The following is a 26964-nucleotide window of genomic DNA, read 5'->3' as shown; positions in this document are numbered from 1 at the left end:
TTGTATACATTCCTTGCGCTTGAGACTGGTGGATCCTTGGGTCTTGCATTGCTTGAATTGGGAATCCCAGCCTGCTACCCTAAGCAATCAGGCTACTGACTATTGCTGACCCACCCTGCTGTTTGCTGCCTGTGGCTAGACTCTGCCTGCCTTGCCCGAGGGAGAACTCCGCTGCCTGCTTCTTTGACCTTGGACCTGGCAGCCCACGTGAGTTGAAGGGCTTCCAGTATATTAACTGTTCCACGGAAAAGTGAGTTGACCTGGGCCCTCTGTACTGCTGTGTGGACTAATTAGCTGTTATATTTCTTCTCGCTGGATAAACCTATCTTCTTTTATATCTATAATCCTAAGTGTCCTGGTTATGTTTCTCTAGAGAACCCTGCCTAACACACTGCTGAAAAAGCTGGTGCTTTAAGAACTGTTCACAAAACCAATTACTTTCAAATACGCTTTATTTTGAAATGACGACCATATTTGTGCACATTTGATTACAGCACATCTCGTCCAATTAGACATGTAGGGAAGTTACAGTTCATGTGTGTTTATTCCCACTGACAGTAAACATACAAAGGTGCAGCTAACCTCAAAGGCCAGATAATTTGAAAACAATCATAAGCTATGTAAACATTTTCATTTCATACGTATATCAAAATACTAAATATAGAATCGCTAAAAATCACTGAGATGAAGGCTATGCTGCTTGGATCATGAGAATCCTTCTCCCTTTAATCCATAACGTTTGGACAGACAAGCACCTCGGACAGGCTGCTCTTTTCCTCCCATAAGGCAGCACGAGGCTTTCCCCATTTTGGTCCAGGACAATATGATTGATGCTGTGATACACAATTTCTGAGTAGGGTTGGTTTTGTCAAGAGAAAGCATTTTAGTATGTTCTCCCCAAGAACTTCATAATTTAGTGAGGAATGCGTCAATGTACAATCTGTGAAAGTAGTCACGCAATAATGATGCATGATTCAAAACAAACAAAAAACACAGCCTGTAGCTAACGAGCATGAAGGAAAGGAGAAACATACACACTGAAAACCTCTCTGACCACACAGGGTTTGTGAGGCAATTCGGAAGTAGCCCCCAAATTATTGTACCAAACCAAAGCCATTGCTGCATCCTGAAGAGAATTCTAAAGTTCCAGAGAGAGTCAGGAGACCATCTCTATAGGACAAACACCTAAACACAACTAGAACAAACTGAAGGGAAAATGAAGCCCAAAATACTCCAGGGGAAGTTGAATTGTCAGTAGGAGAGGATGTAGAAAGATACTGAACTTGGGGGCCGAAAACTGGTTCTTCCGGTTAGCTGTTCACAGAGGCAGAACAATGAAGCTCTTTGAACACCCACTTCTTGTCTATGAAACTGGTACAGTACGCTCCATGATCATTCCAAAGATTTCAGAACAATATGATTCCAAGATAACAACGTATTTGATTTCACTTTGTAAATTCTAAAAGACTTTTCTTAGTAAATGGGTGTTTGGCCATGCTTCAAAGGTATTCAGGATAAAAATCTACGTAAGATACAATTGTCAAATCATCTATCCCACCCCCCCCCCCACCGGTTACATTCCTATTCAATAGGGACTGGTACAGAGTGGCTTCATTTTCTTTTCTTCTTCTTCTTTTTTTAAAGTTAGATTTCGTTAAGGCTAAACTTGAGATACGTTTGATAAGCAGATACATTTGTCAAACCACAAGACTGAACTGAAAATTTTCATGCTTAACTTACGCATTTTCAAAATAAAGGAATCCAGACATGGACATTTGAAGAATGAATACACTAATTTCAGGATAACATGTTAAGCTTCCCTCACGCATCCTGTGGTCGCAAACTGATAGGCAGACCGCCGTTTCTGCTGAGGACAAAATGGGACACTGTCCGCCTTTCCTGGCCAGTGGAGACATGGGTCCAGAAAGCAAAACAGCCAAGAGCTTAGAAAGCTCAGCTCCTTTGTCTTCACGAGGGAATTGGGTGTAAACTATCGGCCTCAGCAGGTTCACTTTGTCAGTGTGCGCAGAGTGAAGTCATGAATGGTTACTCACTTCTCTTATGATACAGTGCTACTGGAGCATAACACATTAGTTAAAGACTTTATTCACCAAAGGCCCACAAAATATACTAGCCTTAAAAACAGGGAATAAATAAAACTCCCTTCCCTATGATATTTTGACACATTTTAATTACAAAAAACAAAGACATCAGTAATTCATCCTATTTATCATGACAGATCATTAGTGAACTTAATCTAACCACCAAGTCCCAGGCGCACTGTTTGAATGCATATATATTTATAAGTTAATACCTTATTTACCAGGAGCCTGGTAGCATAGTGGGTTAGGCATGGGGCTACTAACCACAAGGTTGACATTTCAAAGCTACCAGCCACCCTGGGGGAGGAAGATTACGCTTTCTGCACCTTTAAAGATTTACAGCCTTGGAAACCCCAAGGGGGCAGTTCTACTCTGCCCTAGGGGTTACTATGAATTGGAATTGACTTGATGGCAGCGATGTCAGTGTTTGCGATCTTTGGTTGGTCGGTTGTGAACCTCAGTTACACTCTGTAGCACTGCATGTCCCTTTAGTGAAGCAGTCATCGCTAACCAGTCAGTCCAATGACCATTTTCCTCAAGCAGAGATTCAAGGACAGTTTAAGATCAACGATTTCATTTTAACATGAAAACAGTAAGCCGAGGGGTTATCGTAAACGGTCTGTGAAGCGGGCCAGCCTCTCACTTAGAGGAAACAGGGGAAAGGAGAACTACATACAGTGTGCGCCCTTGGTTTCAGGTAATGGCATGTTCTCAGTTGCAATATTTTAAATTACAAGTAAGCAAGTAAAACATTAAAATGTGGTGTGAGAAACTGGACAATGGTCCAGCAAATTCCATTCAAAACAAAGTAATTTTTTCCTTCACAATAACTCACCAGAAAAAAATGGACCAGAAGGACCTTAAGGCGCTCCTGAAGTGTTATTGAGAAAAAAAATGAAAAAATGTTAAAACAGTAAGAACAGAACATTGTTGAAAAACAAGACGTTCTTGAAAGGCAGTCAGTCACCCTCCCAATCCAGTAAAAAACTAAGCAGCTCTGTCTCTATAACTCATCATGTTTATATGTAAATTCTCTGGCAGATATAAATCCATCTTTGTCTTCGTCTTCTTTATCAAAAATATCCTCCACCAAAACATCATGATGACTTTCATTCACCACCGCACCATGCTTTTCAAACTCCTTCTTTAAATATACTTTAACCTATAAAATAATGGACTTCATTAATAATTTTCATTCATATGATACCGTCATTGAACCAATCAATAGCACAGACATATGAACTAGAAATTAACTACGTATAACTTACTACATATAATTAATTTGTAGGAATATATTGGAAGGGCTTCAAAAAATCTGTGGAAGAATTCTCTTATCTATCAATTCCATTTCCTGAAACTCACGCGTATGTATTTAACTATGTTTGCATGTATGTTGACATAGCTACTAAACTACTACATGGAGGTAGTTGCTATATACAGTAGTTATATAGAGTAGTAATTATAAGAAAACTTATCCCTGGAACATGGATGCTTGACTGCTGTACTTGAGGAATAGACTGTTGCTGAGAAGCAAGCACAAGGCTTGTACCATGTGTACAATCTTTGTATCAGGCATAAGGCTGACAGCAGGAGCCCTGGTGTTGTAGTTGACTATCTGTTGAGCTGCTAACCACAGGGTCAGCAGTTCAAACCCACCAGAAGCTCTGCAGGAGAACAATGAGGCTTTCTACTACTGTAAAGAGGTGCAGTCTCAGAACTCCATGGTGGGTGGGGGACACAGTTCTACCCTGCCATCTAGGGTCACTGTGAATTGGAGTCAGTCTGATGGCAAGGAGTTTTAAGAAGGATGACGGCACCTAGAAAAATATCTGATGAAAGTAGATAAGCTAAGCTTAACCTAAGTCTCTATAAAGCCAAGTATGTGGAAGGCAGCAAAATCTATGAATTATCCAGACCTCCGTTTTTATTCTGCCAAGCATCAGTAGTCTACCTATTTCTCTTAAAAGTAGATTAAATGACTGCATTTTTGACTTGGGCAAGTCGCTGCGGGCCTGATGATCATCACATACTGATTAAGTTTGGTTATCTCCGATATCTGAAATTAAAGCAAAATCCAGTCTGATAAATCCTTAGATAAAAGCTTCACATTTTCATTTAAAGTTTTAAAAACAAAACCAAACTACTGCTGCCAATTCTCCACTAAAATGGATTCAATTCAGAGCCACCGAGACCATATAGTACAGAGCAGAACTTCCCCTTTGGGTTCTGAAGCTGTATATTTTTATGAGAGCAGAAAGCCTTATCTTTTCCCCATGGAGTGGCTGGTGGAATCAAACTGCTGATCTTATGGTTAACAGGCCAACCCGCTAGGTCACCAGGGCTCCTCAGTTAACCACTAGATTCACCATAAAGGAATCCAACCTATATTTCCATTTATAATCATTTTCCCACTCCTCCTTCAATTCTTCCAGCAAGTCCAAACCTTTGTCACACTTGCCCCACATGCAATCTTATAGTATATCCTTGCTTTTAAGATAAAGTAAAGTTAATGGAGTTGTTTTTTTAAAAGATGGTGATGAAATGGTTTATGGATTGATGTCACTAAATAAAGCAAGATGACACAAAGGATACTGCTACCTGTTGTATAACAAAGGAGAGAAATAAGAATCTGTGTTCACGTTTGCTTGAATTCGCATAAATGCTGGGAAGATTCATTAAAAGCTGATAAAGTAGGACACATGAAGATTTGTGGGGGGAGGGGTACTAAGTGGAAGAAGAAATGAGAGGGAAATGGTTTCTTAACAGAACCACGTGAAAGGGCTTTATGTGTTTGTTTTAGTTAAAATTTTTAAGATTTGCCTTGGATAGAAAACAGGGCCTAGGATCAGTAATAACACATGCAATGTGACAAAGTTAGTGGTTTTAGATTGTGACCCCGTGGCTCATGACAGATTAGCTGATACATGACGTCATCATTTCCTGGCCATTAGAATCTAATTAAACCAAGGAGTCCTAGTGGCCCCATGGTTAAGCACTCAGCTGGCAGCTGGGACCCACCAGCAGTTCCTTGGGAGAAAAGACCTAGCGACCAGCTCCCTTGAGGATGTTCATCTATCAAATTCTAGTCTGTCTCACAGGGTCGCTGGGAGTCAATGTCACTCAACAACAGAACTAAACTGATCAAGCATAGATGGAGCGGGGCACGGGCACTCCTTTCACTGGTACAGGAGTCCTGGTGATGTAGTGGTTATAGGCTGAGCTGCTCTGCTAACCCCAGGGTCAGCAGTTCAAAACCACCAGCTGCTCAGCCAAAGCAAGGTGAGGCATTCTACTACTGTAAAGATTCATAGTCTCACAGATATTCTGACCTCAGTCTTAGAAACCCACGGGGCTAGTTCTATGCTGTCTTAGGCGGGGGGCGATGAATGGCAATCAGCTCAGCAGTAGTGCGCTCATGGAGTTGCTATGCGTCAGAATCAACCCAATGTCAACGAATGGAGGTGTTAAAGGGTGCAGTTGACCAAGACACAAAAGGCCAAGAGGTCTATTTTGAAATGCAAAAAATCAAATACCTTGCGAGAAGTTGTTTGTATCCAATTACAATAATAACTATGCTGATTCAAGTTTACATTGAGCAATATAACAGCTAAACAGACCTTCAATAGAAAGATATTCGCATTACTCTGCTAAGCGAGGAAGGGGCGAGGAGCAGAGGAGAACTCTCCCTCTGTTCTTTATAGCAGTCGCTCTCCAGCGTGGGCATCAGGGGCCCAGGGATGCGGACACTGATCTCAACTGAGGAGAAAAAGAAGGAATAGGGCTTCTCTTTGTATTGATTTTCTTCTTGTCTAAAGCTTTTTTCTTTTGTTGGCTTTGTATTAAGGTAAATAGCAGTAGTATCTTTATAAATCATACACATATTTACTACCAGTGAGGGGAAATAATCCCAAATGTTCAGAGTTAACTGCTACCTATAACACATCATTAAAACAAAAAACAACAACAACAAAAAAAAACATCATTTAAAATTGGGGAAGACTGGCAATTGGACTTATTTTGTTTTGTACCAAAAAGATTATACAAAGAAGCTTTCGAGAGTTCATGGGAAAATTCCATTATCTTTTGATTCCATTTTCCCATGATTTTTCTTGAAGCCCATCGTATGCAGGGCCACCAGAAACACCCACAGTATCTTAAACAAAACATGACCATGGTTTGGATGACCATGGTTCCTGTCAGCACCTGCTCTGCGCCGCTCCTTCTCCGACACCTCATCTTAACCACTCATGCTCTGTATGCGCTCTGTGTGCTCCTGTTGTGACACGTGCCAATCCATGCTTTATAAGCCACCGCTGCCATCGAGTTGATTCAGACTCAGGGCAACCATGCAGGAAGAGTGGAAATGTCCTGAGGGATTGCCAAAGCTATACATCTTTATGGGATCAGACAGCCTCTTATTTCTCCCTCAGAGCCTCATGGTGGGTCTGAACCAAGAACCTTGTGGTTAACCAACCAACACATAATCCCCACCATCACCAGGGTTCCTTCTATGCTCCCATAGCCCGGTTGGCAAAATGTGGCTCTTAAGCCATGTGCGGCTCTTTGCCTACATACATGAGGCTCTGAAGTAAAACTGAAAATGAAAAAAAGACTATCATCATTCTGTTTAAAGGATAGTATTCAGATAATGGTGATTTCATTTGTTTGTAAAAATATATTTCTTCCTCAAATAATTTTTAAGTTGTTATGAAGGACAGGGTTGGCACTTCTGTCTAAAAAAATTGTTGAACCCTTGGTCTGTAGGATACTTAATTCTTTCATTTCTATCTTATTTTCTGATTTAGTAATTTATCAATCGGAGGTACTATTCTTGCTCCTCAGCCCTGAAGGGCATACGTCCTGTTTTTCACTGTGATGCCATCGCTAAGCCTTGGGAACGGAGTCTTTGATTCTCTTTAAGGGAAACAGAGGATATTTCCGTAGTTTATTCTATGCAGGACTGGAAGGAAGGAAGGAAGGAAGGAAGGAAGGAAGGAAGGAAGGAAGGAAGGAAGGAAGGAAGGAAGGGAGGAAGGAAAAGGGAAAGAGAGAGAGAGAGAGAATTGAAAAGAAAGGAGAAAGCCTCTCACTGCTATCATGTCCATTCTGACTCCCGGCGACCCCCCAGGACAGGGTAGCACTGCCCGTGGGCTTCCGAGCCTGGAGCCGATGCAGCAGCAGAGCCTCCTCTTTCTCTCCAGGCGCAGCTGGTGGTTTCAGGGCGCCTGGGGATTTTCTAGGAGGTGTCCATGGCTGAAGTGCTCAGTTGGTAAGTGAGAGGTTGGAAGTTCCAGTCTACCTAGAGGTGCCTTGGAAAAGAAGCCTCGACAAACTGCTTTTGCAAAATCAGCCCTTGAAAGCCCTCCGGAGCACAGCTCTACGCTGATGCACACGAGTCTCCCTGTACCAGAATCGACCCGCAGCCAGTGGGTGTTTCCATTCTAGTCTATGAGTCTCGAAGCCTGGGCGCTGACTGGGGAGCAGCAGCAGCAGCAGCAGCAGCACCTGGGAACAGGTTAGAACGGAAATGTTTGGATCCCCCCAGACCTATCATCAAATCCGAAAGTCAGGTGGTGGGACGGGGCACAGGGAATCGGGGAGGTGATTTTGGGAATGGGGGAGGTGATTCTGGGCGTGTGACATCTATCCCGCTGTGGGCGGGGCCAGAAGGGAGCCACATTTGTGAGGCAGTAACATGACTGCGTGCTCAGGGCCTTGCTTTGCTGTGGAAGCAGCCAGGCCAGGAGGGAGGGGTAGGCAAAAACGAAGGGATACACATATGTCTGCAGCGATGGCTGTGGGAGCCGAAACTGCTGGGAGAAACCACTTCCTTCTTTCGCTGTACCCAGAGGCCAGGACTTTGAAGGGACTGGGAGAGGTCTTGTGCTATGGAAAAATCTCCTTGCCCTACGTATTGACCAGAACCAATCCGAAGGCAAAAACTGCTTTCTGTCAATTGCTAGGAAATCGCCAAGACACACTTTTAACAGCCAGTCTACGGGGGCTCAACGGAAATTGTCCACGTGGGACCCTTTTTTGGGCGCATCTATGTTCGTTATACACTAACTCCAAAATAAGAACTATCTCAGCATAGCGGAGCTTTCCAAAACTCAAGGCCAGAGCATGGTGTGGTGAGCCCTAGGCTTGGGGAAGGGAGCCTGGTAGCATCATGGTCCAACCGCTGGCTGTTAACCAAAAGGCTGGCAGTTCAAACCCACCCGGCAGCTAGTTCCACGGGAGAAAGGTCTGGCCATGTGCCCCATAAAGAGCATAGCACTGAGCGCCTGATGGGCAGTCCCAGGGGAGTCTCGAGGAGCTGAAACTCACCCGAGGGTGCTTAGCAGCAACACAAGCACTGGGAAGAAAAAGAAACACAAAATTGAGAAGGCTGTGATTTCCTGGGAAAATGTCAACTTTGAAGACATCACAGTTCCAAGAACACTTATCAATAGCATTTTACTTGAACCCAAGTCAAGTTTCTTGAAAAACAGATTTCTGGAAATTGTGCTATCAAGAAGGGGGGGGGTGTCACCTCATCTTTAGAAAGTTTCCAGTCATCATTCAGATCCATTTCTTGGAATGATTCATGGGATCTTGGTCCATTCCGAATCTCCAGGAGATCAATGTTGAATATCAAGGTACTCTCTGGAGGGATTTTACCTGGCATGAGGAGAGGGGGGAGGAACGGTGCATTAGAAAAAGATCCGCATGTTGATACTGGACACAATGCTCTTTTCATTGTAATTTAGGAAAGATTTCTCAAGCTTTTGATGACAGACATATGGTAATGTGTCGTATAATTATATTTTACTCAAATAGTTGGGGGTTTCAGTCCACCAAGAGGGGGTACCCGGGAGAGGCACTCTTGCACGAGGCATTTGGAAGTCAGGCTTGGTGCTGTTCTGAAAAGCAGCCACTGGCAGTCCACTGGGCACAGTTCTCCGGTGACACACGTGATACACGTGGCGTTGTCATGGCCAGAATGCCCAGATGAAGGACTCATGTGGCCTAATAAATATGAAAGAGTCTATTTTGTGCTTTTCAAAAGCAATAAATAAATAAACAGAGATGTGCCTAATGGCTATTTGAATGTATACCGACCCTATAGGACAGAGTAGAACTGACCCAAAGGGGCTTCTAAGGCTATACATTTTTATGGAACAAACCGTCACAGTTTTGATCCTAAGAAACAGCGGGTGGGTTTTGGTTACAATATTCCCTGCCGTTCAGTTGATTCTGAGTCATAGTGACTTTATAGGACAGGGTGGCACTGCCCTGTGGGTTTCTGAGACTATTATGACTGTAGGAAGCCAGTGGTTTCAAACCACTGGCCTAGGAGTGAGCAGTCCAACAAGAAAGCCACAATGCCACCATGGTTAAGTCAAAATTCAAGCTTACCACCAAGTCAATTCTGACCCGTGGGGAGCCTAAAGGACAGAATAGAACTGCCCCTGTGGGTTTCTGAGACAGTAATTGTTTATGGAGCAGAAAGCCTCATCTTTCCCCCAAGGCACAAGTGGTGGTTTTGAACTGCTAACCTCTTGGTGAGCAGCCCAACTTGTAACCCTCTATGCCACCTGGGCTCCTAACAGCTGAGCATTAACTGCTGTGCCACCAAGTCTTCTTAAATAAGAAGTTCAAATCTTCATGGAATTCAGACTCTCTGGAGCCACAGGAGTCAGATGACTCTGAAATTATTACTTTGGAAAAATAAAAACCCAAAACTTTAAATCTTGAACCCAAATTGTCTTCTGAAGTCTTCCTTTGCCTCAAATGCTCGTTTAGCTGAATTAGACGAGAATGCCTGCATTAAGCAGTATAGTTTCTTAAAGAACAGCTATAAAAGGTGCTTCAATGGTCAACGGGAACTCGAATGCATGAATGAGACGCTTGAGGGGCAGTTTGACCTAAGGATGTACAGCCGTCTGGAAATGGTACAACTCGAAGAATGTAACCGATGTCCCTGAATTGTACATGCAGAAACTATTCACCTGCTGTATGGTTTGTCGTGCACATTTTCACCCCAAAAAGGAAAAGGAACATTACCTGTAGTGCTTGGCTTTGAGGGTGCTTTAGAGAATTCAGATTTCATTATATTTCAATGATTACTAACGTTGGAGATGGAAATCCTGCCCCGGAAGCATGAGACAGATACTGCCCTCATTCTATTGCACGTCCCTCTCTCGTACTGCCCAGGCACCGGGTGTTCTTCTCATGAAAGGTTTGTGGCAACTCAGATGGCCCGAGTGGATTGCACCATTTTTCTAACGACATGTGCTCCCTTGCTGTCTCCGTGTCACATTTTGGTCTTCTCACAATATTCCCAGTGTTTCCATAATGGGATTGCACATGTGAGTTTTATCTATACTGCGAAGCAAAAAAAGTGTGCGGGACTCCCTTGATGTGGCATTTGAATACCCAGCATCTTCATGGGTGTCTGCCTAGAATTGTCCTTTCTACCGCTGGGAGAGACAGTCAAATGTAAGGAAGTGCGCGCAGGTGGCTCACGGTCAGGGTTGAAGCTAATAGTCACCCTCGCTAGTCTCTGTTTCCTCGTCTGTAAAATGCAAGTAATATTGGGATACTCACGAGCCTGTTGAGAGGACAGAAGACAATGAACCATAAGCTCCTTCTTTGTTTTTAACTTTGGCATGGATGGTTTTATTTATGATTTATATTTTATAAAATAATTTAGCTATGCTGTAGATATTGGGTTTTTAAAATGAGTATTAAGGTAATTTTAAGAATTTATTTTACTTTTTTTAAAAGGGTAATTTTGGGGGGGGGCTCTCACAGCTCTTATAACAATCCCTACATCAATGGTATCAAACATATTTATATATATATATAATAAGTTCTTGAACATTTCTTAGACATAGTAATTCTTTTATAGGCTTTAAAAGACAAGGTGGAAATTTCAAAATGTTAAGAAACCTCTCCTCTGATCTATGAGGGTAAGTGAAAAGGGATGGTGACACCATAATGGAAACCATTATTAAACCAAAATAGCAAACATGAAGTTACTGTTTGTCGACAGAGCCTTCCTCTGGGTGGATACACTCTGGTGTTTCCATTTCTCTGAGCCTTCCCCCAAGACTTCAGCACGCTCCTGTTTGCACCACGTCAAAACAGTAGGCTGGGCTTTTTTTGAGGGGCTCAAATTGTGTTCCTTTTAAATGTTTGTTGTTGTTTTTTTTGAGTTGTGAGAATCAAAAGCAGCCTGAAGGGACAAGATCAGAGCTATGGAGGGTAAAGACGACAGGGTCACTCAGTGATATTTTTGCTTTTATAGGATGGCCTTTGCTACCTAGAAGTCCGAGCAGGTGCATTGTCATGATGGAAAAAAATTTCTTTGGTTCAACTTTCCAGTCCTTTTTTCTCACCAAGGAACTCTTCAGTTTTCTTAAAACTTCTTCCTGATGCATCCCCATGCTCATCCTGTGTCCACTGAGAAAACCGATCAGGATTACCACCCCTTCTGATTCACGCTGTTGCATGTCCTTCAGAGCTGACCTCTCTGCTTTGAATTTCACTGGCCCAGCAGATCCCCTAAGAAGCCGCTTGTGCTTGTGCTTTGTCTTTGAGTCATCCCCCGGTTGTATGTTTAAACAAGTTCTGTTCACAATGAACCCAGGCATGTATGATGCAGCAATACTTTCTGGCTTACCCTCGGAAAATATTTCACAGATGCTAAAGAGAGTTCATGGGAATAGGGGTGGGGGTGGGTGGGTGAGGGAGAAATGAAAATGAATTATTGAGGTGGGCGAGAAAAATCTTGGAAAGTAAAAAGACCTTTGTTAAACCTCTAAAAAAGAAAATACAAGTAATTTGTTTCAAAGTTTTTCCTTACAGTCACATCTAACTTGCAGATTTGGAACAAACATTGCAACATATTTCCAAGTATGTCCATGAACAAGCATTTGTATGGCTCAAAGGGAACAGCACTTACATTGTGCACGAGGCTTAGCATTCCACCTCTAGACAGAGCGGGCATGCACTAGGGGTCGCTGAGCACACCGGTACTTTCCAAAGAAGGCATGCAAGCATGGTGCTAAAAAACTACAAAATCAGCGTTAGAGACATGGTAGAAGAATTAGTTTCATGACATTTAGTGCAAAGGAAATGACCAAACTTAAATCACTACCGGTTATTATGATTAAAATTGAGTTAATTATAGTACAGCGAAGAGTCATGAGCTAGTACTATACATAGATATTAAACAAAAATGAGACAGTGAAGATGCAAGAGAGTCATAGAGCATGTGTAAGCAACAGAGAAACATTTTTTAGATCCACGACTTTCTACAGTTGACTATAATTAAAGTAAGAATTGGAATTGGTTAGTAAATTCTTCTCTAGGCATAAGATTTACACACCAAGTTCTATTTTGGAACGGTGGTTACGTGTTGGGCTGCTAACCTCAAGGTCAACAGTTTGAAACCACCAGCCACTTTGAGGGACGCAGAGGATGCTTTCCACCCGGTAGAGTGACAGTCTTGGAAACACACACGGGGCAGTGCTACCCTGCCCTGTAGGGTTGCTATGAATCGAAATCAACTCGATGGCAGTGAGTCTGGAGGATGTTTCATGTATGGCATCTTAATTTCCATTCTCAGGAAACAAGGAATCAGAATTCTGATCCTCATTATAAATGATAAGGATAGACCTAATATTGATACTATATCACTGTGGTTCTGTGTGGTTCTGATGACTATTTAGACACACATAAGCTTTTCCTCATTATAAAAGTAACACATGGCCATATACATGAGGTAGAACCAGAAACAAAAGCAGAATGTCCAGTCCCACAGTCCAATAAATATTCTAATTTATTCCTTGGGATTTGTTTTCTGTGTATACATATTTTATTTTTTAAATCATTTTGGGGGGCTCTTACAAGCTCGTATCACAATCCATCCATCCATGTGTCAAACACATTTGTACATATGTTGCTATCATTTTAAAAACATTTTCTTTCTACTTGAGCCCTTGGTTGATACCAAGCTCATTTATCACCCCCTCCCCATGAACCCTGGATAATTTGTAAATTATTATTTTTCATCTTACACCGACTGCTATCATGTATACATATTTTCTTCCAATGCTAAGTGTCCTAGTCGATATGACAGCTTTATTTTCTATATGGATATATAACATTATACCATGAATTTTATATACACTTTAAAAAATCTTTTAGGATTCCAGTTTTAGTAAGTGGCCTACATTTTATTTCCATGCACTGACACGGAGTCAGTTCTGACCCATATCGACCCTTTGGGGCAGAGCAGAACTGCTTCTCTAGCTTTCAGACTGCCAATCTTTGCAGGAGAGCATAGCCTCGTCCTTCGTCCATAGAGCAGAGGTGGGTTTGAACTACCGACCTTGGAACTATCAGCTCAATGCTTAACCTAGGACAGCACCAGAGTTCCTTTATATTTTACTTTGCTAACCCCGGTGGCATAGTGGCTACTCATTGGCCTGTTAACCACAGGGTCAGTAGTTTGAAACCACCAGCTGTGCCTTGGGGAAAAGATGAGGCTTTCTACTTCTGTAAAGAGTTACAGTCTTGGAAACACAGGGGGAAATTCTACCCTGTCCTGTTGAGTCACTAGACATTGGAATCAACTTGATGGCAGTGAATTATTATTTTTTAACCCTTATTATTATACATATAGGCTGGTTCCAACATTTTGCTGTTGGAAACAATGCACCGATGAACATCCCTGCTCACAAATCTTGCTCCCGATAATCTGGATTGTTTCCCGCAGACTAATTTCAGTGTAGGAACTACAGGATAAAGTGGATCTCTTTAGACTCGCTAGGAGTCGGCAGTGAGCTTGGTTGGTCTGGTGATCAAGATAGGAGAAAGAAAGGATGTTCTGATCCTGTGCAGAGTTCCAGTCTTGGAAACTCACAAGGGTGGTTGTTTCCTGTCTCGGGACCCATTCAATGGCCATGAGTTTGTTTATTTTGGTCATTGAGTAGATTACAACTCACAGTGATCTTATAGGAGACAGAGGTTTCAGAGGCTATAAATCTTTACAAGAACAGAAAGCCTCATTTTTTCCCCATGAAGTGACTGGTGGGTTCAAACTACTAACCTTGCAATTGGGAGCTCAATTCATAACCCACTAAGCTAGCAGAGCTCCGTTAGGGCCTCTTGATACATATATAATCAAACAGCCCTTTAGAATGCTGCACTGTTCCCACTCAAAGGTCAGGTGAGTGTGCCCGCCCTGGAACTGGCCCAGAACCCGCCAGCTCAGCTAGCCTGCTTGCTTCTGCTTCGTGGAGCAGAGGAAATAAAAGCTTCTTATGTCACCTGCTGCTTTTAAAAATAAATAATCAAAGTTTTATAAATACACTTTAAAGTAAAAGAGAACAGAACCCCATGAGAGATTATAGTTTGTTGCAAGCCAGTCCCAGAGGGTAGATCTAAAATTGCATTTAACGGCCTGCATTTTAAATGTCCGACTTACGATACGAGGTGGCTTTAAAAAGGTTATCGGTAAATGGCATTAAAAGGCCATGAAATTCCCCCTGTCCAAACTTTTCCAAGCGCTCTTGTACTTGAGTGGAATAATGCTAAAACAAATGGGTGATGGTGAGCAGAGGTCAGGGCTCCAGGGCCTTTTTATAATCCTTGCTGGGTGGCCAATTCAGAGACTATTCGACTTTATTTTAGCAGACCATTTTAATTGATACCTGAGCTATGCTTACATTTCCCAAAGGAATGCAAGAAGTTACACTAACTTCAGTCTCTGGATCCCAGGACTCTAGTGCCAAGGCAAGAAAAGGGGCAGGGATCTTACCTTTTCCTTCTTTTCCATAGCCGAGCGCAGGCGGGATGGTGAGCTTTCTCTTCTCGCCCACACACATGCCCTTCAAGCCCTGGTCCCAGCCTCTCAGAGACTCCAGAATGCCCAGGGTAAACCAAATGGGCTGACCATTGTTATGTTTATGACTGCGATAGAAAGAATACATATTGCAACTCTCCACTGTATTTTGTATTGCCATGGTACGTTTCCCACCCACGACCGGCCCACCCAATCTGTAGGCAATTATTTGATGGGAAGTCAATACCCACCATGGCTGCTATGATGGGCTCCAACATAGGAACAACTGTGAGGATGGAGCAGGACTGGACAGGGTGTCCTTCTGTTGCATGGAAGTCGCTATGAAGTGGACCAGACTCAAGGGCACTTAACAACAACAATTCTTTATTTGCACCCATAGGAGTCAACTGTATCCTAAGTCAATTGATGCAAATTTCATCTTACTTGATGCAAATTTCACACAGTTGACTCAGCTAGGGAAGGACAGAGGGAACTATCAGAAAGGCAATGACTATTTTTCTCAGTGTTTTCTACGTCCGATGTATTCTCCTCTGATGCTACAGTGACCCTGCGGGGCCCAGCACCTTGACTGCTCCCTTGTACAGGTTAGGAAATGAAGGTTTAAGTGTACCCCAAACAGACCAAACTCCAAAGCACAAGGATATAACCCAAAGCCATGCTGTCCCGGGAAAACCACACGGATACAGAACAGAAAAAATTGGGAATGGGTTCCTGTGTGAAAGATGACAGCCTAAAGCGAAGTGACTGCCAGCACATGTGAACCCATATGTCCATGATAACAGGGGGTAGGGGCACAGCAGCATCCTATTTCACCTACAAGCTACCCTAGCTGACAGCTCACCCACAGCTCCCACAGGTGAACTGGCTGTCCCTAAATCCCACTCAGACCCTGGCTCAGTTACTTACTCCCTCAACGGTTTAAAAGGTGCTATTTCTTTTCCCACCTCTCAGAGCACAGCAAATCCCAGGCTCCGTTATGCTGTGTGATCACTTCATGCCTCTGGACTCTGTATCGTGAGCTATTCACACGTCTCCTTCCCTCTACCTGTAGACTGTATGTGGCTAGAAGACAAGTCCTATTCTCAATCATCATTGCCTCTCCCACACCTGACCTGTGGCCACTCAGTGAAGGCGTGGATGGGGAAGGGAATGGATGACAGTGAGTAGAAGCCACACTTCTGAATGCCTGGTACCCAGCAAAGGGCTGAGCATAAAGAAAATGCCGATAAATCCTTTGGAACGGAGTGAATTGACGGAATGCCTGACGGGAAATCATTACACCTGTAAAAATGTTCCCATGTTGCAGTCTCTTTATTTATAGAACAGAAACAATGATCGCGTGGCCACCTGAAGGGGCCCTGGTAGTGCAGTGGTGATGCACTGTGTGGCCAACTGCAAGATCAGCAGTTTGAAAGCACCCGTCACTCTCGGGGAGAAAGATGGGCTTTCTAGTCCTGTAAAGAGTTCGTCTCGAAACCCACAGAGACAGTTCTAAATTGTCCCGTGGGGTCGCTGTGAGTCGGCATCGACTCCATGGCAAGGAGTTTGGTTTTCACCTGAAAACTCCTCACTACAGGTTCGGGATTGGCCTTCCACAGTCACGCCCACAGCCACGGCCATCAATGAAGCCTCTGGATTCTAGAAAAAGAGCCCATCAGTATGGAAGATCATGGAATGTGTCTAGATTTGTCTGCTCCGGTGAAGATTTACAAGCTTCAGAAACCCTAAATAGGATCGCAGTGAGTAGGAATGGCTGTGTGTGTGTGCCCAGGTCTAAGTGTCATCTGTCAGTGGGATCACATTTGCACAGCCTTCAAGAGGCAAATAAGTGATGGTGTATTTTTGCTCATAAAGTTGCTATGGACAATTTTAGGCATATACACCAAATTAAAACAAAATTGAATAGACTAATCTTCCCTGAAGAATGGTTTGCGAATTCCTTTACGCTGTTCTTACTGTCTATTTCCGCATTATCTCAAAGCTTCTAGTCCTGATTTGTGCAATAAATGAAACAGCTTTATTCAGGCCACGCGTTTCCAGGAGGACCTCTTAAGGTCTCCGCATGTGCGTTAAGACTGGCTTTAAACAATTCCCTTTCCCCCGAAGAAGTAACTAGGCCATTTTTGCGTGCGCTTTATAAGAGAAGCAACTCTTCGCAGCTCCAGAGCTAGCCGAACAGGAGGGTGGGTTCTTCTCATTCTACTTGCGGGCACAATTACTTACGTGGAGTGAAATAAGGCGCCGTCCTTTTCTAAGTAGCCTTCATAATGGATCAGCATCAAGTCTCCCCCTTTGGTCTTGCGCTGGCAGATAAATGGCTTCTGGAGAACTTCGATCTTCACTTCTGGTTCAGGGATCAGAGCCCCGCTCAGAGGAGTGACTAAGAGAGTCAGCACCGCGTTCCATGCGAAAAGTCTCATGTTAGTAGGACAGGAAAGCGCCCCTACAAACACAGAGAAAGGGACCCTGACTACAAAGAGTTAAGACGTTGGGACAACAGCTGGGGCAAGTTCATGACTACGCAGCAGACGTGGCACTTTAACTACCTACAACTTTCCCAGGCACTGCGAACTCTCCCCTACGAGGTTAAACCCAGACGGAGGCCTCATTGGCTCTAGCACTGCAGCCGCCCGGAAAGACTGTCCTCCTATTGGCCAGAGCCCTTGCCAATCAGGCTTCTCTCCAGCCAATGGCTTCGCAACACTGGGGTTGGCCGCCGGGCTGCGGAGACTGCGCAGCCTGCCCTGCGGAGGACAACACCGAGAGATCCTAGAGCTCCAAGATTTAAAGGATTTCATGTCCCAGGACCTGGTGTCGTTGTGGGTTAGGCGATGGCCTACTAACTGCAAAGTTGGCGGTTCAATCCCACAATTCTCTCATGGGAGGCAGAGGAGGATGGATGCTGCTCCCATAAAGATTTGCATGATCTGCAGCTATGAATCAATAGCACACTGGATTGGTTTGGTTTTGGACATTTGGGAGCGGCGCACTGTGGAGGAGGCAGGACACACTAATTCTTGCACTTGATGAACGCTCTGGTCCCACCCCCCAATCCCACCCCCAAGGTTCCTGCACTGCATATTAATGAATAAAAAATACTCTAAAGACTGGCCTGGGGCTTTAGGAGTTACACAGTAGGGTCCTGTGCTCGAGCTCCGCTCCAACACCAAGGTAGGTGATCATTTTGTTATAATCCCTTTCTAAAGTTAAGTAAACTTAGGCCCAGGGAGGTAATTCAGCCCCATAACAGTTGAGCTCCAACTTCAAACCAAGTCTTCTGATTCATTCCGCGACTTAACTTTATGACTATTGATAACGTAGGTATACCCTAATGTAGCTGTGTGAACTCAAGCCCGAAATCAGTGCTATAGAATAAATTATTAGTGGTCTTCGAGGCTGTATGGAAGAAGGCAGACTCATTTTACTCTAGTCCAGCTCTTGGTGGGTTTGAACCGTGAACCTTGCCATTAGCTTACAGGATAGCTTCACAGATAATACCAATGTTCGCCTCCTTCGAGGGTAAGGGTGTGCAGACCTTTGTTTTAAAGAGGAAATAGTCATGTTTACCAGTTCTATACCAGCAATCTTATCCTAATTTTGTCAGTGTTACATTTGTTCCCTTGCCTAATTTCAAAAGTAATTTGGAATTATAAAGCAGGGTTTAGTAAGTACCCGTTAAATTTGAACTTCAGATAAACAGTGCATTTTTTTCTTTACTGAATCTGGCAAACAAGTTCCTAAGAAACAGGCAACAGGGTGGAGGAAAGAGAAAGGTAATTTAGAATGCCTCCATCCACAAATACCATCCTCACACTTTGGCGCTGGTTTGTGGGACATGTGCCTAAAACATTTTGAATCACACTGTTTATGTTGTTTAGCAACCTCTTTCCTGCAGAAATCTATGGTTAATACTTTCCCTGGTCAAATGTTCTTAGCAGAGTGTTTCTCACACTTTAAGGTGCATAGGGATCCCCTGGGGATCTTGTTAGAGTGCAGATGCTGACTCTGGAGGTAGAGGAATCCCCTGGGGATCTTGTTAAACTGCAGGTTCTGATTCTTCAGGTCGGGGCTAGGGGACAGAGACCGCATTCCAACGAACTCCCAAGTGATGCCAATACTGCTGGTGTGGGCACTCCCCTCAGGAAGCCTCCCGGTTCACACAACATATATTTGCACACGGTATCCCACCGAGAAATTCTCATCATCTCCGTAGTAAGTTTTACTGTCGGGTACCTCCAGGGTGTGGGATCAAATCGAAACCAGTGAAATAAGGTTCCCATTGGAACCGGCAGGGTCCCCGGGCCGGTCCCCCAAACAGAAACTGGGGCTCAACCATGTATGGCATCATTAAGCGTCAGAGCTGTCTCCCCCACTTCTCACCTGGGGGGACCCCTCCCCCTCTTTTGCTCAGGGTCCCCTAGCTAGCCGGCGTACGGGCCCTTTCCCGGGACTCAGTTTCCCTGCGGGCTCAGCCGGCGACGTCAGCGCCGCCGCGAAACCACGGGGTGGATTTCGGGAAGGGAGGCGCGCAGGGCGCACCGGGCATGCGCGAGCGTGCTCCGAGGCCGGCGGCCGGCGGGGTCAGGTAGCGCGGCGGCGGGGCTCCTCGCGGTGGGCTCGCTCGCCGACGGGCGTGTAGCTGCCCCTCGGACCCCCCCCCCCCGGGTGCCTGGGCGTCCGGGTGGACCGCGCGCCGGGCGCTCGGAGCCCCACCGGCCGGCAGCGTCCTCCCGGGCCGAGGCCGCCGCAGTGACCCCGCCCCCGGGCCGAGGATGTGAGGCCGGCCGGCCGGCCCCGCGCGGGACCCGCGCACCGGCAGTGGGCGTCTCCGCAGCGCCGGGCGATGGCCCAGCCCCGGCCGGTGCTCCTCGCCGCCTGCGGGCGGGGGCAGTGAGGGGCCGGCGGGCGCCGGGGAGCGGCGCCATGGAGGGCGTGCTGTACAAGTGGACCAACTACCTGAGCGGTGAGTGGACCCGCCGGCTCGGGGGCGCGCCGGGGCCGGCCCTTTGTCTGAGCGGCCCCAGAAGGGCGTCCGGACACGCCCCCGGGGGATGGGGATGGGGTCACGGCCCCTGGGAGACCAGCTGTGTCCCAGAGCGGGTCTCCCCCCCCACCCCTACCCCCGGCCCCGGCGCGGGTTGGGGGGAGCCGTAACTGCCCTTGCACTTCAAGGAAAGGCCGGAAACCGAAGTTGGCTGGCCTGAATGGCGCGATGACCTCCGGTCAGCGTTGTAGTCCTCCGTGGGGCTTCACCAGTTCTGCCGGAAGAGTGTGCCTCCAGGCTCGCTGCTAGGTTGGAAACTTCCACGGGAATGGCATTAGTCACGTGGAATTCCAGAGGTGAAAGGCCCCTTCAGAAATTAAAAAAAATAAATAAAGTTCTCAATGCAAACACTTTGCCTTTGTCACCTTGGGCTTTACCAGGGTGTAGACGAAGCTCGCAGAGTTCCACCCCCACAGTTACAAAGCCCCGAAGAAGGTCAAGGAGTTTGCTTTCAGTCACTCACTCAGAAGTTACTCCGACCGCGCGGAGTAGCTTAAAAATTAGCACCCTCTCCCCACTTCAGTTTGTGGATGGACTTCCTTCGTGTCTTGCAGTAACTAGAACTCAGCAGTGAAGATGATTCAGGATAAGCACCCACCCTGACCCATGCAACCAATATTTAATCAAGGAGGAAGCCTGGGTGGAACCAGAACATGGTGATTCGCTGCTAATCTGAAGGGCAGCAGGGGCAGAATTCAACCCGAGGAAGAAAAGGCTGGCAACTGATTTCATAAAGATAGAAGCAGAGGTTATGGGGAGCAAGCAGTTAAACTCTATCCCATGCAGGATCTCCTGGAAGGAGTCCCCCGGTGGCACAAACATGTTCATGTGACTGGCAGTTACATGTCACTGTAAGCTTGGAAGTTCAAGTCTACCCAGAGGTGTCTCCCGAAAGGCCTGGCAATATTCGGTAGGAGGGGGAGAAATCAGCCACTGACACCCCTGTGCCACAGTCTCACACAGACACACTTAGGGCGCCATGCATTAGTTTTTTTTGGGGGGGGTGCTGGAAACTAAAAAGAAAACTTTTTATTGTGGGAAACAGGCTGTTCTCGTCATCGTTAGGTGCCCTGGACTCATAGCAACCCTAGGTACAACAGAATGAAACACTGGAAATTTAATAGCCCTGGATTTTGAAACCCAGACTACTGCTAGTATTTTTGAGAGTTAGGAGGTATGTTTATCTCACCCTTTCTTGGTTGGGACAGCGTTTAAAGGTTGTCCTGGTGTGCTGGCATGATTTAAGGATGAGTGTGTCTGGGAGGTTTCCTTGGCCTTGTGACTGAGGAGATTACCCAGCACAGCCTTGGCTAACAGGTACACCTGTTGGGTGTGCCCTGCCCAGAATTCCTTCCTTATGCATATTATGGTTCAAAAGGAATTCCTCTTCTATTTTTCCTGTAATCATAAATATAGACAACTATTTTAGAAGACCTGGTTTTTATCTCAGGGACTGTCAGTGATTAGATTGGATGTGAGCTTCAGTCCATGGCCACAGGCTACTTAATACTTGGCTAACCTAAAACAAGAGAAGGAGGTTTGACCAGTTCTGAGACGCATGGGTCTTTATTTATCTATTTATTTATCCACTTTCATTAGCTTGTGTTTTAAGCTTACTCTACTCCTGAGCCCCAAGTCTTTACTTCTTTAGTTTCTTCTAGATGTGTTTTTCTCCTATGCAAACGTCTCTTCTGTTTTCAGAACACTTTGTTCCTTTTCAGTATGACTTCAACGTGGCAGGGGGAGCGAATAAAGGGGTTGATCGGACCGTGAGCAGTTGCCAACAGCGCATCTGAGGGGCTTTCTTGACCTGGATATGCTTAAGGACCAGAGATTCCACAGCTAAACCCTTAGGTTCAGCATCATGCTCTGCAATTTTAAACCTATGCAGCAAAAAGTCAGCACTCTTTTGGGGCTACCGACCCTGTGCCTAACCCACTGTTTGGTCCAGGCACATCTGCTAATTCCACCATTGTAATGTGGAAGGGCACACACTGCTTCTGCAAAGTGACATCTTTCAAGTACTTGGTGGTTTTCCAGATGTGCACACGCTGGATAACCTGTGTAGTTTCACAGGCATTCCTAAAATGGATCAGAAGATTTCAGCCTCTTGATTTGTGCGGCTTTATCTATTCTTTTGTCCTTGGTGCTTCCCCCCCCCCCCCAACTCCTTTTTTTAACCTTTCGTTTTCTTTTACGGCATCCAGCAACTTTGAACCAGTTAAGTCATGATGGACGAAAGGAAATCCGGACAGGCCCTTATTTTAAGCATTTGAACAAAGCAGAATAACCATGGGAACATGAAAAATTACTGGTCAAAGCCCTGGAACGGAAGATTCAGAAGCGGCATAGTGAACCTTTTTAGGAGAAATACTGTTGGGATTGTGGAGAGTGACACATCTAAGTGGTGTAGTTAGCAGTCTTCTTTGAGCAGAGCATTGCTGTTTCCAACTGTGTCGGACAAGAGATTTGGTTACTGTGCAGCATACACGCAGCCGTTGCTTTCTGTGAGCCTTTGGCCTCTAGGTTTCTCCTCTCCCGGCTATTATCCTGGTTCAGATTGTTCATTGTGAGGTCTCTCCCATATTCTCTCCAGCAGTCATAAGAACAGTCTGGAAGAATGAGTTCACAGCCCTGCTTTCTCATCTTTTCTGTGTGGGGTGTATTGTCTTTAGTATCAGTACCTACTTTTCCTTTTCTTCTTCCTGACTGTACTTGTGTATGCTTCAGTAAAGCGAGATTTCTCTGGGAGGATCCTTTGGAACTTTTGTCATGTGATACCTGTACCATCTGTCTGGTTGGAATAGATTTTACCTTTCCTTCCTCAGTAAAATGCTGTGAGTGATGCCTGACTGGAAGCTCTGTAGAAGACAGGAGCTGGAGCCACAGCCCGAGACACCTGTACCATCTCTCTGGTTGGAATAGATTTTACCTTTGCTTCCTCAGTAAAATGCTGTGAGTGATGCCTGACTGGAAGCTCTGTAGAAGACAGGAGCTGGAGCCACAGCCCGAGACAGAGACTGGTTTCACTCGAAGGGCACAGAGGGTGCAGACTGCACTCCCTGAGGCTGCAGGGAGATGGCACTCATGGCCCCAGAGGCTGGTCACATGAAGGGGTTGGGTGGGGGTGGGGGAGGTGTTGCTAAGGTGTCTGTATTGCCCAGTCACCCAGTGCAGTAATTCATTTCTATCCTCCTCCTCCCAGTCAGGGTGTGAGCCCTCACTGCCTTGACAGAAGGAGCTGTGTGTGGGAGTGGGTGTGGGGGGTTGTCACCGTGACTTCTTGGACTGGGTGACACCGTCCTTACTGGCCCCGCTCTCAGGGGCAGTGTTTACATCATGCTGCACGCTCCCTCAGCACATCCACTGCCTCTCGCTGGACAGACGAGAAGCTCACGGCGCAGTGAATGCTTTCCTTGCGTGTAGCTCAGAACCTTCGCTTCCATTAGGAGGTCCATTAAGGAACGGTGGTAACCTTCAAGGCACAAATGTTTCCTCCCCCTCCTGTGCGGATGCTTTCCCAGAGAGTGTGGCGTGTTAGAAACTTTCATAGAGATTCACCACACCCACTCCTCCCTCTTGGACCTAATTACAGACCAAAGACCAGGATGTTGGGCAAAGCCCTCATCATGCAAGGAGCAGGGCAGAGAGGTGGCCCTGGAGCTCAAACCCTAAGAACTGGTGTACCCCCGCCCGGCACTGCCATGTACTGGACCCCGAGGCCCTGCCATCGGGGCTGGGTACAAGTGGACCTGGGGCCTGCTGTCTGGACTAGAGGCCCAGTTGATGGCCCTAGGCTCAGGTAACCAGTGGGACCAGGGGTCAAGTGATCAGTGGAGGTTGCACCCCAAGCTCCCCACAGCTGCCCCCCGGCAACCCCAGCTGCATGGTGCTCCCCCAGGCTGGGGAGGACCTCACAGATAGCAGCTGCTGGTCCGAGAGGTCTCGGGATCTGTGGCAGAGAACTGGAGGCCAGCAGCTCCTGGAAGAGGAGCTTAGCAGCTCCCAGTCCTGGACTTACTTCCAGGGCCAGGGACCCTTCCAAGTGCAGGGCGTTGTCCCTCCAGGCGCTTGAGTAGAAGGAGCATCGGCAGCAACCCTCCTCTCCCCTGCCTCCTCCTGGGCCCCTGCTGCCTTCCCAGAACCTACTCAGAAGTGTTCCCCCATCCACCGCCGTTCTCGCTCTCATGTGAGGTTCTGCAACAGTGGCTCTGGAGTGAGGATAGGGGCCCCAGAGAAAGGCCTTCTGGCCAGTTGGCGGCTTCAGCTGTGAGCTTGTCAAACATGGGCTGGATTTTTTTTTTTAACTAGTGCTGTAAATGCACAATGTTGTATAACAAGATAGATGGTAAATGAGGAGTTAGGTGTACTTTCTCAGATTCTGCTGAAATTGGTTTTAGAAAGTAGATGGTAACTTTACATGTCATCCTAACCAGAATTCTTGTTCATTATGAATTTTTCTCCCAAAGCCAGTGTAGCTGCTGCCTTGGCATAGTATTCTCAAGCCGACAGCTTGACACGAGATCAAATTTGGTATCGCATTTGAGCAGAGAAGTTAGGAAATGAGTTTATCAGCCCCTGGTCTCTTGAGTGTACAGCCCATGGGCAAGAAAGGCTTCCAATGGCTTAGTGGTTAGTGGCATTTTCCAGGTGTAGCTCTCCTCGTCCATAAACATGATTGGATTTACCGGTTCCAAGAATAAGACAAGCCTTCACACAATGTGTCAGCTACTCTTCCAACACCCACGTACATGGACTGACTTATTTAATCTTTGTAACGATCTTGGGAAGCAAGTCGTCTCTACTATCCTCACTGTCCACAAGGAGCCACGGAGCCACAGAGAGGTAGAGGAACCCCCGTAAGCCCACACAGTAAGTGGCAGGGTTCAGATGGGATGCATGGTGTCTGGCTCCACAGTCTGTGTTTCTTTACGCTTACCTCTTTTGAAGAGCCCTCTGCTTGGCCATTATGTAATTCAGCTGGGGTCCCAGTGAACTCATGACATTTATATGTTTAACTCATGGTAGCAGACTATTTGGGGGTGAGCGATAGGGAGGAGGGCTGCAGAGAGGAAGCCCTGAGTGCCCAAGGTCACGCTGTTGACATATACTCTACACAAGGAACTTGTCCGAGCTGTGCTCTTGAGTTGTCTTCTTCCCGTTTTAGGTTTCTGCTGTTACCCTCTTGGCAGAAGAGAGGGCTGTGAGATCTGGCCTCTGCGCAAACCTTTTGCAGCCCTGCATTCCAAACAGAGCAGAAAGCTAGCCAGTTGTCATTGAGGAGGCCCTCGGATTTTGCATGCCCCCAGGTGGAGGGAGGTGATTCTTCTGCAATAGGTGTGTGCCCTGTGAGCATCCGTCTGGGATGCCAGGGATCCAGAGCAGGATGCTCATGTTCTCACAGCTACAGGTCAACTGTGTTAGAAAACACACACCTGTATGTGTATCTTGATTGAGATCATTCATTTCATATAATTTGCTTATTGAAAGAGTACAAGCTAATTTTTTCCAGTATATTTGCAGTGTTGCACAACTGTACTCCAGCATTCTCTCTCTTGGCCTATATTTCAACTCTCTCAAGAGGCTTCCTCTTTCCCCAGTCAATTTTAGAACATCTTCATCCCTGAACAAGCAACGCAGGATCTATTAGCAGTCTACTGTAATCTACTATCTGTGATCTCTCTTGTGATGTAGATTCTCAAGGGACAAGAATCAGGATCAGGACAAAGCTGCTTCCTGTGAGGTGGAGTCAGACCTACTGCCACCCTCCAACATTTACACATTTCTGACTCCAGCCAGGCTCCCATGGCACTTTCTACTTCTCTGCTGGGTTCGCACATTTGTTCTAGTGTCACACAACTCACAGACCATGCTCAACAGTTATGTGGTTTGTGGTAGTACCATAATCTGGTGTCAACTTGAGATTTAAGAGTGAAAGGGTGGAGTTTAGCCTGTCAATCAGGTCGCAACTTGATGGCCTCATTTGAAGGTGCTAAGGAGATTAAGTAGCTCACTGGAAGCGGGACACAGACACTCTCCTTGGGAGACATTCCTGTTGACAAGCCACATGGAGCTACAATGATAGAGCCAGAGCCCTGGAGCGGGAGGATCCACATGGAGACCCACACCAACGCTGAGATGCTTATACCGCCACTGGATCCACAAGACTTCCCACTCACTGGCCTGTGATCTTCCTGTATTCAGTGACATTGTGTGAGTCTAAAGAGGAATTTACAGACTGGTATCGGACACATGGGCTCATATAGGATTTATGGATTTGATTTGGACTGGGCTGGGATGTTTTCTTAATATCCAATTACTCTTTGATATAAAGTTCTTTATTACACACAAATGTGTGTCTATGAGTTTGTTTCTTTCGTTCACCCAGACTAACACATAGTTTATGAAGTATCAGGATCAACTTGGAAGTGCCAGTAAGTACACAGCTCAGCAAATAGGATACAGTGTGTTCATCAGAACAACTGCCAAGTGAAACAGCCCTCGGGCAGGTCAGTTTCTTGGCCATGCCAGCTAATGGGCCTTCTCTCCACTTCTGGGCCTTGGCTCTGCTGCTGGGCCTGTCCGGGAATCTGCTCTGCCTGGGAAAGTGTTTAACTCCACCAACTGGAACCTGGAAGCAACCCTGCAGTGCCAGCAAACCTCTTTGCCCCAAAGCGCTCAGCCCTCAGCGAGCACCTCTGCAGCCATCTGCCTGTTCCTTCCCACGTCACCGTCAGTGGTACAGCTCGTGACCTCCACTCCAGCCCGCTTAAGAGGGTCCCTCTTCCCCACTGCTTTCATTCCAGTGTCAAGACATGGCCCTCCCAGCCAGACCACAAACTGACCAGCCTCCATGAGATCACGTCAGTCACCTTAGGTGATTTTATGCACTCTGCTTGCCCCAGCAGCATCGTCAGGTAAGCGTTGAAGATCAGCAGTTCTTGCCCACCAGCCGCTCCCCA

The 26964-nt window shown here is 46.0% G+C and overlaps 2 protein-coding genes across 3 annotated transcripts in view; one reads left to right on the top strand and one right to left on the bottom strand.

Moving 5' to 3' along the window:
* Positions 1-434: 434 nt before the first annotated feature.
* FKBP14 (FKBP prolyl isomerase 14) lies at positions 435-17551 on the bottom strand. Of its 2 annotated transcripts, none has more exons than XM_075558226.1 (4): positions 17182-17547; positions 14914-15065; positions 8635-8762; positions 435-3264 (listed from the first exon to the last, which is right to left on the bottom strand). In XM_075558226.1, the coding sequence occupies exons 1-4, from the start codon at positions 17376-17378 to the stop codon at positions 3106-3108; spliced, it is 636 nt and encodes a 211-aa protein (XP_075414341.1). In that variant the 5' UTR covers positions 17379-17547; the 3' UTR covers positions 435-3105. The 2 variants fall into 2 exon arrangements, with proteins under 2 accessions (XP_075414341.1, XP_075414342.1); XM_075558227.1 differs by lacking the exon at positions 435-3264 and adding an exon at positions 6245-7607 and having other exon boundaries at positions 17182-17551.
* Positions 17552-19521: 1970 nt separating this feature from the next.
* PLEKHA8 (pleckstrin homology domain containing A8) overlaps positions 19522-26964 on the top strand; it is an 82341-nt gene continuing 74898 nt past the window's right edge. Inside the window, exon 1 of the mRNA XM_075558225.1 lies at positions 19522-19921. Coding sequence (XP_075414340.1) covers positions 19882-19921 — 40 coding nt within the window. The 5' untranslated portion in view covers positions 19522-19881. The remainder of the gene's footprint in view (positions 19922-26964) is intronic.

Source organism: Tenrec ecaudatus, chromosome 9 (genome assembly GCF_050624435.1).
Source record: "Tenrec ecaudatus isolate mTenEca1 chromosome 9, mTenEca1.hap1, whole genome shotgun sequence".
NCBI lineage: Eukaryota > Metazoa > Chordata > Mammalia > Afrosoricida > Tenrecidae > Tenrec > Tenrec ecaudatus.
The sequence above is the reverse complement of the archived record's forward strand: the minus strand, read 5'-3'. Positions and strand labels throughout refer to the sequence as shown.

Coding starts and splice junctions, on each gene's coding strand:
- FKBP14 (XM_075558227.1), bottom strand. CDS start 17,378: ATGAGACTTTTCGCATGGAACGCGGTGCTGACTCTCTTAGTCACTCCT. Junction 8,763..14,913: donor CTATGGAAAAGAAGGAAAAG/GTAAGATCCCTG, acceptor TCCTCATGCCAG/GTAAAATCCCTCCAGAGAGT. Junction 7,608..8,634: donor GGAAACTTTCTAAAGATGAG/GTGACACCCCCC, acceptor ACCTGTTCCCAG/GTGCTGCTGCTGCTGCTGCT.